Raw genomic sequence first — 17,108 nt, forward strand, 5'->3', positions numbered from 1 at the left:
CCGTCTCAGCCTCCCAAAGTGCTGGGATTACAGGCATGAGCCACTGCACCTGGCTGAGCCACTGCACCCGGCCATGTCCTCCATTTTATCTGGCAACTTTAGCTTGAATATACCTGCATGTTCAATAAAGAGAAAAGAAAAATTAAATTTACAAACCAATTGTTTGAAGTTATGTGGCAGATCGACTGAATTCAGCTATTTAACTCTCACCAAGGGCTTGGGCATGTGTGCAGCCCAGTGTGCCGGTTTGGGATTAGGAAGTAAGGAGTATGCATTTGCCAGTGCTCCTGAAATGCTATCCAGATTTCTTCCATTTTCTGACAGATTTAGCTCCAGTTTATTATAAAATTCTATAACAATTCAGAAGAGAAAGATGTGTTAAAGATCTAAAATATGAAATCAGAAGGTGCAGGGCAGGGGGCTGGGGGAATGTGCAAAGATTCTTGAAAAGGAAAGAGACCTATTTTAAATGCAAACTGGTGTTCTTAACATAATATACCTTTAAAAGCACAGTAAGAAGGTAGTTGCCAATGTACCACAAAGTGGAGAGTTTGGTTTGTCTCACGGGCATCTATGCAAGGTAGTAACAAGCCACTTTCAGAATATGAGCATTATGGTCCTCAAAGTAAAAGCTCACATTTAATGTGAATATTCAGGCCGGGCGCAGTGGCTCATGCCTGTAATCCCAGCACTTTAGGAAGCCAAGGCAGGTGGGTTGCTTGAAGTCAGGAGTTCGAGACCAGCCTGGCCAAAATGGTGAAATCCCATCTCTACTCAAAATACAAAAAATTAGCCAGGCACAGTGGTGGGCGCCTGCAATCCCAGCTACTCAAGAGACTGAGGGAGGAGAATTGCTTGAACCCTGGTGGTGGAGGTTGCAGTGAGCCAAGATCGTGGCACTGCACTCCAGCTTGGGCAACAGAGCAAGACTCTGTCTCAAAAAAAAAAAAAAAAGTGAGTGTTCAAACTTGAGTTGCCCAGTTTCTCTACATAAACTAATCAAATGAACTAGGTAACTATCCAATAACCATATTGTTTTATATCTTAATGCAAACTGGCCCAAAAGTCAAAAGACAGGGTTCAAGTTTTCACTCTGCCACTTACGAATTTAGCCTTTTTTGGTTATACTTTCTTCATATATGCAAAGAACTAACAATTTTGGTACTATGTGCCTTATTGATTTTTTAATATTTAAATTTTCAAGGGAAAAATTATGATAAAGTTCTCAATGCATGTACATGCATAGATTTAGTCAATGTGCTGTATGTTATTTTGTATTTTACTTCTTTTTCCAAGTTTTGAATTTTCTTCTGTCAACATCATACACATTTATCACTGCTTTGTCAGTGACTCAACAGTTTTTATATCTGAGTTAATGTCTTCTCAATTATTAAATATGTATCGTGTTTCTAGCTTTTTTCTGCTATAAAAAGTGTTATTATGTCTGTCTTCATACAAATTGTTTCTTTTTCTTTTGGTTTACTTCATTGCAACGTGTTCCTTGGAACAAGTTGCTTAGTTCTGGGGGTTTTTTCTGTTTTGTTTTAGTTTTTGTTTTTTTTTTTTTTTTTTTTTTGGAGACCAAGTGTCACTCTATTACCCAGGCTGGAGTGCAGAGGCACAGTCTCGGCTCACTGCAACCCCCCCATCTCCTGAACTCAAGGGATCCTCCTTTCTCAGCCTCCGGAGTAGTTGGGACCACAGGTGCATGCCAATATGCCTGGCTAATTTTTTGTATTTTTTGTAGAGATGGGACTTTGCCATGTTGCCTGGGCTGCCCTCGAACTCCTGAGCTCAAGCAATCCGCCCACCTAGGCCTCCCAAAGTGTTGGGATTACAGGTGTGAGCCACCGTGCCCGGCCAGCTCTGTTTATTGCCAAGTTGCACTTCAGGAGGCGGGGAACCTATGGATTTTGCTGTTTCTCTGGGGCCCCTCCCACATTGTCTTTTAACCTTTTGGTGTATGAATTAATAGAGAAGCAGCAGTAATTGTTAAATTGAAGCTGTTTGTCAGGATAGTTCAACATTTTTCAGTATCTCATTTTCTAACTATATTTCTCTGTCTCTTGCCTCAGCCTTTCCACATTATGGATGTAACTTTTATGGGTATATATCTTTTAATTGTTTTTATCTTTCTGTTGTACTTCCTTTCATCTTAGTTTTGTTACTGTCCATCATATGGAACACTTTAATATAATTAAACCCATGCGTGTCACTAGCATCTTCTTATACAGCTGAGAGAGTCTATCTCATTTCTTTCTAAAGTTTTTTGGAGATGTTTAAAATTCTCAACTATATAACTCATCTAAAATTTATTGTGGCCTGTGAGAATCAAGAAATATATTGAGAAGAGTAAAGGATTTAGAATTTTAAAAACTAAACAATTTGAGTCCAACAGCACTAGCTTAAACAGCTTTAAAGAAATCACTAATCACTTAACATCTTAAGACAGCATCCTCTACTAGATTGAAAACAGGGACTTTGTCTTATTTCTCTTTGAATTTTCTACAAAATCCAGCAAAGTACCCTGTATATAGGATAAATGTTAATATGTCTGTATTTAAGTTATATTTTTGCATATTGCTATTAAATTGTTCCAATAGCATTTATTAAACAACGATCTACTTCCCAATTATTTATTTGGTTGCTTACAATGGATCATTATATCAGTGACACTCAGATTTCTTGTAATGGCAAAGCACCTGGAAGTTACAGCATTCTTTTCTGAACATTGTGAAATACGGAAAAATTAAACTTAAAATAATGAAAATTACAATTTGATGCTAAATCAGATAACTAGCTTATACCAGATTCTAGTATAGTGTAGAAACCGTAAGATTAGACACCAACAGTTGTTTTTAAGTAATGGGAGAAATATTAAAATTAAGAACATTCTATCCAATAACTTAATTCCTTATAAGAATCAGGAAAAAAAAAAAAGCCAATGAAACAGCAAGTTCGTCAAGAACAAAAGTTGAAAATCATAATGTATATAAAGCATTACCAGTTGAGACAATATAAATAAAAACCTCTGATAAAATGTAAACACTATATAAACATGAAGTCCAGCTGAACTAGGCTGAACTCTAGCTGAACCCAAAAACTTCTTAAGATCAGTCTTTTGAGTTACCATGGATGGAATTCCTGCCATATTAGAAAGTGTAAGGGAGAGTGGATGTCAGACCTCCAGAGCATGCTTCACACCAGCAGCCTGACCTAAGGACACTTCTCTTCATTGATCTATAAATCAGAAAGGATATGACACAAAAGGGACTCACAGCTTCACATTCTACCATATTGCAGAGTATGGACTTCACAAAGCAAACAAGGAGGAGGTGTGTTGGAACCATCAGAAAGAACTGCTGTGTTCTTTGTGTTCTGAGAACCTTGCCAGCACGACAGGCTAGATTCCTGTGCTCTGCACAGTAATCATGAAGAGGTGGATGAGAATGTCTGTTAAGGCTGTTGGAACCCTCTGCAAGCAACATTGTTTTGCTATGCTAATTAATATTTTTCATTGAGGCCGGACATGGTGGCTCACACCTGTAATCTCAGTACTTTGGGAGGCCGAGGTGGGCAGATCACTTGAGGTCAGAAGTTCAAGACCAGGTTGGGCAACATGACGAAACCCCATCTCTATTAAAAATACAAAAAATTAGCTGGGCATGGGGGTGTCTGCCTGTAAGCTACTTGGGAGGCTAAGGAAGGAGCATCACTTGAACCTGGGAGGCGGAGGCTACAGTGAGCTGAGATCGTGCCGCTGCACTCTAGACTGGGCGATAGAGTGAGACTGTCTCAAAAAATTTATATAATATATAGTACATATAGTATATAGTATATTTTATGTACTATATAGTATATTATATATATCTTGTATATAATATATAGCATATTATAGATAATATATAGTATATTATATATAGCATTTTATAGGTAATATAGTATATAATATATAGCATGTTATATATGATATATAGTATATATGTTGTATGTAATATATAGCATATTATAGATAATATATAGTATATAATACATAGCATTTTATAGGTAAAACAGTATATAATATAGCATGTTACATATGATATATAGTATATAGTATATTGTATATAATATATTGTATATAACAGCATATTATAGATAATATATGATATATAATATATAGCATATTATAGATACTATGTAGTATATAATATATAGCATTTTATAGATAATATATAGTATATATCACATTTTATAGATATATAGTATATAATATAAATCATATATGATATATAGTATATAAATCATATATGATATATAGTATATGATATATAGCATATACTATATATAGTATATCATATAATATATACTTTTTTTTACTGAGCTTACTTTTACTTAGACCTTAGACTTTAAAAAATGTTTCTCCTTAAGAAAGACAATATCCTATAAGCTGGGTGCAATGGCTCACGCCTGTAATCCCACCACTTTAGGAGGCCGAGGATGGCAGATCACTTGAGGCTAGGAGTTCGAGACCAGCCTGGCCAACATGATGAAACCCTATCTCTACAAAAAATACAAAAATTTGCTGGGCATAGTGGTGCACACCTGTACTTGGGAGGCTGAAGCAGGAGAATAGCTTGAACCTGGGAGGCAGAAGTTGCAGTGAGTAGAGATCGCACCACTGCACTCCAGCCTGGACAACAGCGAGACTATCTCAAAAACAAAAAAGGATCATATGCTATAGTGTAAAAAAAAATTTACAAAAAAAAAACCCTATTGGAACACGAAGTAAGAAATCTAGGGTTGGGTACTACCTGGCCACTTGATCTGAGATGAGCCATTCAATTTTATGGGCCTCAGTTCCTTTTCTGGAAAAAAAAAAAACAAAATGGGTATTTAGAATGGATGGATCTGATAGTCTTTTTTTTTTTTTTTTTTTTTTTTTGGAGACAGTCTCTCACTCTGTCACCCAGGCTGGAGTGCAGTGATGCAATCTCAGCTCACTGCAACATCTGCCTCCCGGGTTCAAGCAAGTCTCCTGCCTCAGCCTCTCGAGCAGCTAGGACTACAGGCACCTGCTGCCACGCCCAGCTAATTTTTGTATTTTTAGTAGAGATGGGGTTTCACCATGTTGGCTAGGCTGGATTCTGATAGTCTTGTCCAAATATAGCTGTGTCCCAATTCAAGAAAAATCAAGATACAAAACTTTATACTTAGGGAACAGATATTTTGCTATTAATAATGGACCTTGCTAAGTCACTCTCTACTTCTAAAATTCCCCCAGAATTTTTTTAAATTGTAGAAATCTCTGGTGAAGTTAAAATATGATTCCAAGTAAAATCCCCAACTCTTTTTAATGAAGAGTTTATAATAAACACTCTGTCCTCCAGGATAGTGATGCTTTTCTCTAAACAACAATATTCATGGACAATATTCTACGACAGGGGTGTGTGTGTGTGTGTGTGTGTGTGTGTGTTGCCAGGAAATCAGAACTGCGGAGTCCTGATTCAGATATAGAGCCGAAAGGACAGTAGATCCGTAAAATCATTTGCTTGGAAGGGAGATGAATTGTGACTTCTTCTGACTCATGGTTTCTTAATCTCCAATGTGCTCTTGGTCCAGGGTTCTGAAATCAGGACAAACAGGGAGAGACTGCTTCATGTAATCATGCAATCATCCTTTCTCCTTCTCTTTTACACTACCTCCAGAAACTGCATGCATCAGTGGTATTGTTCAAAGCCTTTCAGTAAATTTTAGCTCAAGCCATTTTCTCCCCCAAAATATATCCCACCAAAAGGTTTGCTTCTCATCTCCCCAAGAGTATGTGTGCTCCAGATGTTTTTGAACTCTCACTGCAGGATGTGGTGCAAACCATCCCTGATTGCTTTGGTTGTCCTAACACAGTCATCCCACTAAGGGCACCCTACTCTATAAAGGCTGACCACCAACTTATACTTCACCAATGTGGAAACACCAGCTTGCTTTCTGTCACCCCGGACCGCTGATTCAGATCAGAAAGCTGAATGCGAAGTTACGGACAGTGGCCCTTGTTTACACTTAGCAATCTGTGTGTATTTTTTAGGATGGCATTTCTCCTAACATTAGCAAAGCTTTTAATATGCCCACTAAAATAGAACACAGTTTCTACTAAGTGCGTTTATGTGAAGAGCCATTTTTCACTTAATTTTCCCAACACCTGGGACAGTTTACAGCAAAGTTTTGCTATCTTTTTTCAGGTTCAGAAAATGGTCTCGCACAGAAGCAACGAACACCTCGCCGACGATGTCAGCAGCCCAAAATGCTGAGTAGCCCTGAGGACACTATGTACTATAACCAGTTAAATGTGAGTTCAAAGTGGCCATAAAGCTGTTTCACTGGCTTTGTTTCCAGTTAATAATTCTGTTATTACTACCTGTTCCAGCCCCTGCAGCCCCACCCCCCCCCTCATGCTCTCGTCTTGAACATGTGCTTAGGCTCTTTATCTGTTGCTTTCATGTCAGGATGTCTGCCTTCACGGTGAATAATTGATGTGGTTTATCAAAGACGAGCAAGATGCATGCTTCATCAGGCTCACTTGAGCCCTTTGATCAAAAAAATTATGCTGTGACTTCTGATATTATCAGCATCTGCTTGCATTCAACACAAAATCACTTTGAATTAAAAATTAACGACTTGCTGCTTTGCTTTGACTGTGTGTTCTTGGCCCTCTCCACAGGGAACTCTAGAATATCAAGGGAGCAAGAGGAAGCCAAGAAAACTTGGGTAAATATCTGTCTTCTTAGTTCTAAGCAACTGTAAACAGAAGGGGTCCTTTGTGATATTACAGAAAATGCAAAACTTTCCAGAGAGGCTTCTAAAAATATGCAATCCAGATATTGCCACTCTTATTGACATTGGAAATTACTTTTCACAGTAGCAAGTATACAAAACTTGAATCTATTCTGTCCAAAAAGGTTGAAATTGTCACCTAAGGGCAAATGTTATTTCTCATAATTATTCCGGGGAATTGTACTTTCTTCGTAATTAGAGACATGTAGTGGGTTATATAAAACTCTCCTTCCACAAATAAGAGCACTCTACGTAATACAAATAGGCCACTTCCTCCACATTATCCTACCTCTGGGCCTTAAAACATGCACAAAGAGAAACATGCCCCACTGGTTAGACAGAGGATAGTAAGGAATTTGTCATTCATTTGATTGTAAGCCTCTCAACTGAGAATAGCAATGAAGTAGATAACGGTAATAATTAGAGAATTGGAGGAGGTCAGGAGGAAAACTTTCTCATCTAGAGGGAACCAGATGGAGACAGAGAGTTCAATCCCATAAATCAAGTTGCAATATGACCACAACTTCCAGACACCGCAAAACTAGACCCATTATCAGTGCGTGACCCCAAGGTGAAGGGCTTCGTAGATCAGACCCTAGTACCTCTGTACTGGGAGACCCTGAACCACTTAAGCTGTCCGTCCCCTTCAGTGTTGGAACCCAACCCTGTTCCAGCTACTCGCATGACTTTAGCTTCCCCAGTGATGATTGTAACATTTGTTTTCTTTTTTTGTTGAAAATCCTGTTGTTTTCTTTGTTGCAGCCAAATCAAAGTACTTGATGGGGAAGATGAATATTACAAATCTCTGTCACCAGTGGACTGCATCCCTGAGGAGAACAACTCAGCCCACCCTTCCTTTTTTTCTTCATCCTCAAAAGGAGACTCTTTTACTCAACATTGAATTGTACTTCCTAACCCCAAATCTGTCCAGAGTAGTAACATTCATGGTAATCGACTGTCTTTGCATTAGTAAGCACTGACATGGGGTCAGCTTCTTTGGCCATATGGTCCATGCCTGAGCCTTACTGAACAACTTGCAGATTCCAAAACATCTTATCCTATCTCTACCACTCTCCCACATCTGTTGTGCAGCCTGAGCTGGGCGCTCCCTTCCTTTCCCATCCCATGAGTCCCTGTGGGTCACTGAGAACACCTTTACAACAGTATAAACAGCCATTCATGCTCCCAGTGTCTAGGAAGATAACAGACAGTCTCACCACAGTCTAATCATGGACACTGATAATATTTCTTGATTTTTGCTATCAAGTTACTTTTCAATCCATTCAGAATCTGCCCCAGTGGAGACCCAGGAGTCCCTTTCCTGCACTCTTCTCCACCCTCCCACCTTTGCTGGGCTTTTCTATCACTCCCACCTCCCCTAGAGTCAGGGCTCCATTGCTGAGTGCCCCATCCTGGAGGATTGGCCCCAAGATCTCCTAGGACAGGATAATTGCCTGTGTTTAGGCAGAGAGGCCTAAATCTTTCAGCTTTCTTAACCCCTCTCTTGTTAATTATTATGCTGAGAAAGCCTTTGCCTCTTTATTTCACCTTGCCAAGACACCCACACTACTTTGGTAGTGAAAAGAAAGGAGTGAGAGGGAAAGTTTGGACCTGTCACTTTGGTGACACGGAAAGTCCAGGTCACTTTATTCTGTAACTCTCCATTCACTTGTCAAATATCTCCATGAGGCTCTCAGTGGCTACGGTGGAAGGACTTGATATTGTCTATCTTTGTGTGCACGGAGCCTAGCACAGGGCCTCGCAGAGGGGATACCTAGTGAATGTAGACTATGTGGAAAGACTTAACTAAGTTACACAAGCATATCTGACAGGAACGTTACTTTCAATTCGTACACTATAATCTCTGATTTTTCACTACGTTTTGGATAATTCTATTGTAATGATGTTAGATAATACTCAATATGATTCAATATGACAAACTTTTTTGAGCACCTGCTTTATATAAAACATGACAAAACTGCTGTGTGATGTAATCAAAAACAAAGAAGCCCTATAAGACCCTTTCTCTAGAACAGATGTTCTTAATATTTTTCTTACTCAAAAATATGTGGTAGATAGTATGCAAGAAAAGCTGGGTGCAGTGGCTCAGGCCTGTAATCCTAGCACTTTGGAAGGCCAAGATGGGCAGATCCTGAGGTCAGGAGTTCGAGACCAGCCTGACCAACATGGTGAAACCCCATCTCTACTAAAAAAAAAAAAAAAAAATACAAAAATTAACCCAGCATGGTGGCGTGTGCCTGTAATCCCAGCTACTCAGGAGGCTGAGGCAGGAGAATAGTTTGAACCCAGGAGGCGGAGGTTGTAGTCAGCTGAGAGCATGCCACTGCATTCCAGCCTGGGCAACAGGGCAAGACTCTGTCTCAAAAAAAAAAAAAAAAAAAAAAAAAAAAGATAGTATGTAAGAAAATACCTAAATTTTGAGAGAAATAACCTTGAAGAAAATCTCTTCAGAGTTTTGAAAGGGAACACATTAACAGGCCTTTTATGGAGATAAATAATGAAATGAGGCATTTAAAGATCTCAGAAATTGTAATTTTATAAGAAAATGAAATAAATATAGCCAATTTTTCAATAGCTGAACTTCACCCAAAAGGTAATGTTTATAAGATAAGTAAGTAGAGCAGGAAAAATGCGGATACATTTTATTTTATAGTTTAAAACATAATGCATAGAATATATAAATTTTTCATGTTACTATTAATATATGAGTGCTTTTGGAAGTTTCACTTTTATCGATTGTCTACTTTTGGTTTGATAATATTACTGCTTTTCAAATTGTTGAATGGAAATGTTCATAACTCCCTGCTTGTCCATGCACAATGTAATTCTAAACCTGGCTTGTTTCTCATTTAAATGTATCTATAAATAAATTTAAAAAGAAAACAGAAGTAACTGTGGAATCATAATCCAGAAGCTCTGCATAGTTAAGTCGTTAATACAGCTGTACTCCTAAGAGTACTCTAGAAATGATGTTCACTTTCAGTCACAGTACAGAGAAAACAGACTGTAGACATTATTCTTGGGCTAGTCACAGTGCCACAAACTCAAAAGGCTATTTTTTTTTTTTGAGACAGATTTTTGCTCTTATTTCCCAGGCTGGAGTGCAATGGCGCGATCTTGGCTCACTGCAACCTCCACTTCCCGGATTCTCCTGCCTCAGCCTCCCTAATAGCTGGGATTACAGGCATGTGCCACTACACCCAGCTAATTTTGCATTTTTAGTAGAGACAGGGTTTCTCCATGTTGACCAAGCTGGTCTCAAACTCCCGACCTCAGGCGATCCGCCCACCTCAGCCTCCAAAAGTGCTGGGATTACAGGCATAAGCCACCGAACCCTGCCTCAAAAAGCAATTCTTAAACCTAGTAGATGAGAATGATGCAACCTGGAATCTTGTAACTTTCATTAGATTTATCAAAGTAATATGCACATGACAAAAATCAAATAGTCCAGAGGGTTTATAGTGGAGAGCAGTTGTCTTCTCTATGTGCGTCTCTCCAGGAAGCAATCATTGTTTGAAAATTATTTCTAATTCCTCTAATGGTTGCTAGCGTGCCTCTGAATAATTTGCTTCTATCTTCTTGATTTGTCATTTTAGACAATATTTAATCTCCCCCTTATGAAAAATGTAGATTTGGCCTGGCACAGTAGCTCAGGCCTGTAATCCCAGCACTTTGGGAGGCCAAGGCAGGCAGATCACCCAAGGTCGGGAGTTCAAGACCAGCCTGACCAACATGGAGAAACCCCGTTTCTACTAAAAATACAAAATTAGCCAGGCATGGTGGCACATGCCTGTAATCCCAGCTACTCGGGAGGCTGAGGCAGGAGAATCGCTTGAACCCAGGAGGTGGAGGTTGCAGCGAGACAAGATCGCGCCACTGTACTCCAGCCTGGCGACAGAGCAAGACTCCATGTCCAAAAAAAATAAAAATAAATAAAATAAGAAAACCAGCAGACTGAGCAATAATGTCAAGGCAAACATAAATGATTCTGGGAGTAGAACATTTTTTAAAAGTTCCACTGCAGACATTTAGTGTTCATATTCTGAGTTGCTGCTTCTTCCATTTTGATCATTTGCAGATATTATGCCTTCATCCACTTTTTTAAAAACTTTTTTTTTTTTTTGAGACAGAGTCTTGCTCTGTCACTCCAACTGCAGTGCAGTGGCACAATCACAGCTCACTGCAACCTCTGCCTCCTGGGGTTCAAGCAATTCTTGTGCCTCAGCCTCCTGAGTAGCTGGGATTACAGCCATATACCACCACACCCAGCTAGTTTTTCTATTTTTAGTAGAGATGGGTTTTTGCCATGTTGCCCAGGCTGGTCTCAAACTCCTGACCTCAAGCAATCGACCTACCTTAGCTTCCCAAAGTGTTGGAATTACAGGTGTGAGCCACTGCACCTGGCCCAAACTTTCTTTTCAAATATAATACATATCCAGAAAAAGGCACAAATCAGAAGATTCAGCTCAATAAATTATCAGAAAGTCAACGCCCATGTAACCATCCTCCCATCTAGAACAGAGCATTGTTAGCACCTAACAGGAAGCCTCTCTCCAGGTTCTTCCCAATTACCACTCCTGTCTGTGCCTCCCCAAAAATAAACATTCTCATGACTTTACTGGTAAACACTTCCTTGATTTTCTTTATAGTTTTATACTTACATGCATTCCAAAACGGTATAGTTAGGTTTTGCCTCATAATTAGGTTTGGAGAACTTTATATAAATGGAATGCTACAGTAAAAAAATTTTTAGGTCTTGTTTCATTCAATGTTGTATTTGCAAGGTTCATCTATGTCATGGAATGTAAATGTAGTTTGCTCATTTTCATGTCTTTGTAGTATTCTAATAGAAAAATATGACATAATTGATGTAGTCATTCTACCTTTTTTGTGTGTGTGTGAGACCGAATCTCACTCTGTCACCTTGGCTGGAGTGCAGTGGTACGATCTCAGCTGACTGCAACCTCCGCCTCCTGGGTTCAAGCGATTCTCCTGCCTCAGCCTCCCAAGTAGCTGGGATTACAGTCGCCTGCCACCACACCTGGCTAATTTTTGTATTTTTAGTAGAGATCGAGTTTCACCATGTTGGCCAGGCTGGTCTCGAACTCCTGACCTCAGGTGATCCGCCAGCCTCAGCCTCCCAAAGTGCTGGAATTACAGGTGTGAGCCACTGCGCCCGGCTACTCATTCTTTTAATGGACAAATACGAATTGTTTCCAATTTGGGGCTATTTTAGAAAGTGCTGCTATGAACATTATTGTATCTATCTCTTGCTGTCTATTTTTACATACTTTTCTGTTGGCTATATACCTAAGACAAGAGTTGCAGAGTCATAAGGTATACATATCTTTACTTCAATACAGAATGCCAAACTGTTTTCCAAAGTAGTCATACCAATTTACAATCCTATTAGTGGTATAAAAGAGCTCCCGTCGTTCTGCATTCTCACCAACTTTTGCCAACTCTTTGCCTGTCATCTGGGGACTCTGATGGGGTGCTGAATCCCAGAGTCTCACTGTGATTATAGCTTATATATCCCTCATTAATGATACTGGGCACATTTTATGTATTTTGTGCCCAACTTAGATAACTTTTATAACATGACCATTTTGAATTAGTTTAACCATTTTTTTCTTTTAATGTGAAGAAACATATTATATGTCAGTTATATGTGTTGCAAATATTTTCTCCACTAGGCAGCTTACCCTTTCATTCTTTTAAAGTGCCTTTGATGAGAAAAAAGTATGTGGTTTTAATGTGGTATAATTTATCAATCTTTTCCTTTTTTTTAACTTTTATTTTACGTTCTGGGATACACGAGCAGGTTTGTAACATAGGTAAACTCATGTCATGGGGGCTTGTTGTACAGATTATTTTGTCACCCAGCTTTTCCTTTTTGATTAGTGTGTTTTTATGGTCTGTTAAGAAATCTGGTGGCTCATGCCTATAATCCCAACACTTCAAGAGGCCAAGGTGGGCAGATTGCTTAAGCTCAGGAGCTCGAGACCAGACTGGGTAACGTGGCAAAACCCAGTCTCCACCAAAACTACAAAAATTAGCTCGGTGTGGTGGCATGTACCTGTAGCCCCAGCTAATCGGGAGGCTGAGGTGGGAGGACTGCTTGAGCCCCAGGAGGTCCAGGCTGCAATGAACTGTGATTGTACCACTGCACTCCAGCCTGGGTAACAGAGAACAAACAAACAAACAAAAAACAACAAAAAACTTTTCCTACCCCAAGGCCACAGAAATATTTGCTTTTAGAATCTCCTGGAAGCATTATTGTTTTGCCTTTCACATTTAGCTCCTCAACCCACCCAGAACTGCTTTTGTGAATAATGTGCAGTGAAGATCAATGTTCATGTTTTCTGTAGGGTTATTCAATTGTCTCAGCTCCATTTAATAAAAAGGCCATTATTTTCATACTGCTCTAAAACACTACCATTTATGTAAGTCAAGTGTTCATGGGTCTGTTTCCAGATTCTCTATTCTGTTCATTATTTGTTTTTCCTTGTCTTCAATGCTATACCTTTATAATGGGCTTCAGTATATGGCAACAGATGGCCTCCAACATTGTTTTTCTTCTCCAAGAGAAGCTTCCCCTTAGTCTCGGCCCTGTGTACATGATGGTATCAGTCAACCTCGGAAAAACAAAAGCTATTGGAGGGCCAGGCATGGTGGCTCATGCCTGTAATCTCAGCACTTAGGGAGGCCAAGGCAGGAGGATCTCTTCAGGCCAGGAGTTGGAGACTACCCTGGGCAACATAGTGGGACTCCCATCTCTACAAAAATAAATTTTTTTAATTAGCCAGACATAGTATGGATCCCTTCAGGCCAGGAGTTGGAGACCACCATGGGCAACATAGTGAGACCCTATCTCTACAAAAAAAGAAAAAAAAATTGTGTCTTTTTTTTTTTTTTTTTTTGAGACAGAGTCTTGCTCTGTCACCCACGCTGGAGTACAGTAGCACAGTCTCAGCCCACTGCAACCTCTGCTTCCCAGGTTCAAGCAATTCTCCTGCCTTAGCCTCCCGAGTAGCTGGGATTACAGATGCCCACCAGCACAGCTGGCTAATTTTTCCATTTTTAGTAGAGATGGGGTTTCACCATGTTGGCCAGGCTGGTCTTGAACTCCTGACCTCGTGATCCTCCCACATCGGCCTCCCAAAGTGCTGGGATTACAGGTGTGAGCCACGGCGCCCAGCCAGAAAAAATTGTTTCAATTAGCCAGGCATGGTAGTGTGCACCTGTAGTCCTAGCTACTTGGGAGGCTGAGGTGGGAGGATCATTTGAACCCAGGAAGTCAAGTCTGCAGTGAGCTCTAGGTTGTACACTACACTCCAGCCTGAGTGAAAGAATGAGACTGTGTCTCTAAATAATACTAATAATGTTAAAACTATTGGGATTTCTTTCGAATTATCTTGAATTTATAAGGGAATTTGAAAGGAATCATCATGTTTACAATATTGACTTTTTCAATCCATAAATGTGGCATATTCTTCCATTTATTTAGTTATTTATTCCTTTTGGTCTCTAATGATTTATACTTTTTTTTTTTTTTTTTTTTTTTTTTTGGAGACAGAGTCTCGCTCTGTCACCTAGGCTGGAGTGTGTTGGCATGATCTCAGCTCACTGCAACCTCTGCCTCCTGGGTTCAAGCTATTCTCCTACCTCAGCCTCCTGAGTAACTGGGATTACAGACATGCGCCACCAGGCTGACTAATTTTTTGTGTTTTCAGTAGAGACAGGGTTTTGCCACATTGCCCAGGCTGGTCTTAAACTGCTAAACTCAAGCAATCCACCCGCCTCTGCCTCCCAAAGTGCTGGGATTACAGGCATGAGCCACTATATGCAGCCAATGATTTATAATTCTACATGAGAATTTTGGCACAGCTTTTATTAGTTTTATTTCTATGTGCCACATATGATTTGATGTTATATGAAAGGTTTTTTAGTTATTTTCTATTTGTTTCTGTTATATGGAAATACAGTTGATTTTTAGCATTTGAGATCCACAACTTTGCTAAATTTACTCATTAATTCCAATAATCTATCTGTGGATACCTTTGGATTTTCTGTCTATACAATTTTACTATCTGCAAATAACTATAGATTTTTTTTTCTTTTCAATCTTTATACATTTTTCTTGACTTACTGCCTGTATCATTTAGCTATCACTACATTACCCAAAACAACTACATATTTCTCACAAGTCTAGGGGTTGGCTGAGTATTTCTACTGATTTGAGCTAGTCTTGCTGTGTCACTTGTGCATCTGCAATTAGCTACAAATGAGCTAAGCAGCTTTGTTGCTTTTGGCTGAGTTTCTCACATACTTGGGACCACAGCAGAGACAGCTGGGCTAACTTAGTTCTTTTCTACAGGGTCTCAAGCTCCAAGTTGCTATTATTCTCAGTGGCAGTGGCAGAGCCTCCAAGAAGGGAGGGGAGAGAAAGAGGTCTCTTGAATCTCAGAAGTACTACATTGACAATTCCACCACATTCTTTTAATCAAACCAAATCACAGGGCTAGATATTTTTAATATTGTACAACCTATTATAAGATCTTCTTTATCATTTGTGATGTTGATTGTCACTTATTTTTTGTTATTGAGTTCTAGTTACTCATATTATGAACAGAGAACAATTCAATAATGATTTCAAGTCTGAAATTTGTTGAGACTTTATAGCTGGAGTGCAGTGGTGCAATCATAGCTCACTGCAGCCTCAAACTCTTGGGCTCAGAGATCCTCCTGCCTCAGCCTCCTAAGTAGGTGGGACTATAGGCACATGCCACTGCACCCAGCTAATTGTGTGCGTACATGCACGTGTGTGTGTCTGTGTGTGTGTAGAGACAGGACTCTCACTTTGTTGCCCAGGCTGGTCTTGAACTTCTGGCTCAAATAATCCTTCTCCTTTCATTCTCTCAAAGTGCTGGGATTACATGGGTTTACAGGGATAAGCCACAGTGCCCAGCCAATTTTTGTCAAAATGTTAATACATTTTAAAGCTAGAATACATATAAAACTATAATACATTTAAAAATATAATATGGGTGCATACAAACTCTTTTATCATTCTCTTGTGGCTACCCAAGAAATTACAGTATGCATCCTTAACTTATCCAATAATAGTAATCCAATAATAGTCATCTAATATTTGTATTTTTACTCTCTACCTAGACAATTCCAGGATTCAAGGACCTCAAAACACTATATTTCTGTGTGTGTTCATATATATATGTGTTGATATATATATATACACACACACAATATAATGTATATATTCCTTCTTATTTTGCCCCTATTGTGGTATATTTAATTTTGTAGCTATTACAAGTCACATAAGACATTATTATTATTGTTTACATTACTCTTCATTTCTTCTCACATCTCTGACCTGCTATTCTGGGATCGATTTTCTTCTGCCTAAAGAACCCTCTTCAGTGTTTCCTTTAATGTGAATCTGCTGCTGTGAGTTTTCATTTAACAGAAAATGTCTTTATTTCCCGGTCATTCTTGAAAGACGAGTTTGGTGGGTACAGAATTCTATGTTGGTGGTGATTTTCTCCTAGCACCTTAAAGGTGGTACTTCATTATCTTCTAGTTCTCGTTGTTTCTGCGGAAAGGTCAGCTGTGAGTCAAGTTGTTGTTCCTTTGAAGATAATCAGTCTTCTTCCCTGCTTTTAAGGTTTTCTCTTCCTTTGGTTTTTGGCATTTTTACGATAATGTGGTTCTTATTCATGTTTTCTTACTTTCTTGGTTATTTGTTTATTGCATGCTGGAAATTGCATTTGCAAAATTATTGTAAAGATAATTTGAGGCCCAGGATAATATTTCCTTCCTCCATAAAATAGTAATATAGTCATATTTCCTGGGGGCATGAGTAAGTCAGGATCACTTTAATCCAACTTCAGAGCTGTAATGATTTGAAACTGGCCTACAGTTCCTCTAAGAGCAGTTCACTCTCTGGTTCACTATCTCCTACAGTGCAGCTCTTTGTGATCCTAAGTCAAAGTGCAAGTGTGTTGAGGGCTAGATGTTTAAGACTTCAACTTCTGTCCCATTGGTCCCACACTGCTCAGCCTCACAGCTTCTTAGTTACCTCTTCTGGAAGGGGCAAATGCCTCCCAGAACTCTCCTCTTAGAATTTTGTCTTCTGGCTGGGTGCGGTGGCTCACGCCTGTAATCCCAGCACTTTGGGAAGCAGAGGCAGGTAGATCACGAGGTCAGGAGTTCGAGACCAGCCTGGCCAACATGGTGAAACCCTGTCTCTACTAAAAATA

The 17,108-nt window shown here is 39.4% G+C and overlaps 1 protein-coding gene across 1 annotated transcript in view; it reads left to right on the forward strand.

Annotated features, from left to right (window-relative positions):
• The window catches only part of MYO3B (myosin IIIB), a 485,789-nt gene extending 476,780 nt beyond the window's left edge, over positions 1-9,009 (forward strand). Inside the window, exons 35-37 of the mRNA XM_031651705.1 lie at positions 6,216-6,322; positions 6,695-6,741; positions 7,570-9,009. Of these exons, the coding sequence (XP_031507565.1) occupies positions 6,216-6,322; positions 6,695-6,741; positions 7,570-7,708 (293 nt within the window). The 3' untranslated portion in view covers positions 7,709-9,009. The remainder of the gene's footprint in view (positions 1-6,215; positions 6,323-6,694; positions 6,742-7,569) is intronic.
• The last annotated feature ends 8,099 nt before the right edge of the window (positions 9,010-17,108 follow it).

Source organism: Papio anubis, chromosome 10, assembly GCF_008728515.1.
Source record: "Papio anubis isolate 15944 chromosome 10, Panubis1.0, whole genome shotgun sequence".
Lineage (NCBI taxonomy): Eukaryota > Metazoa > Chordata > Mammalia > Primates > Cercopithecidae > Papio > Papio anubis.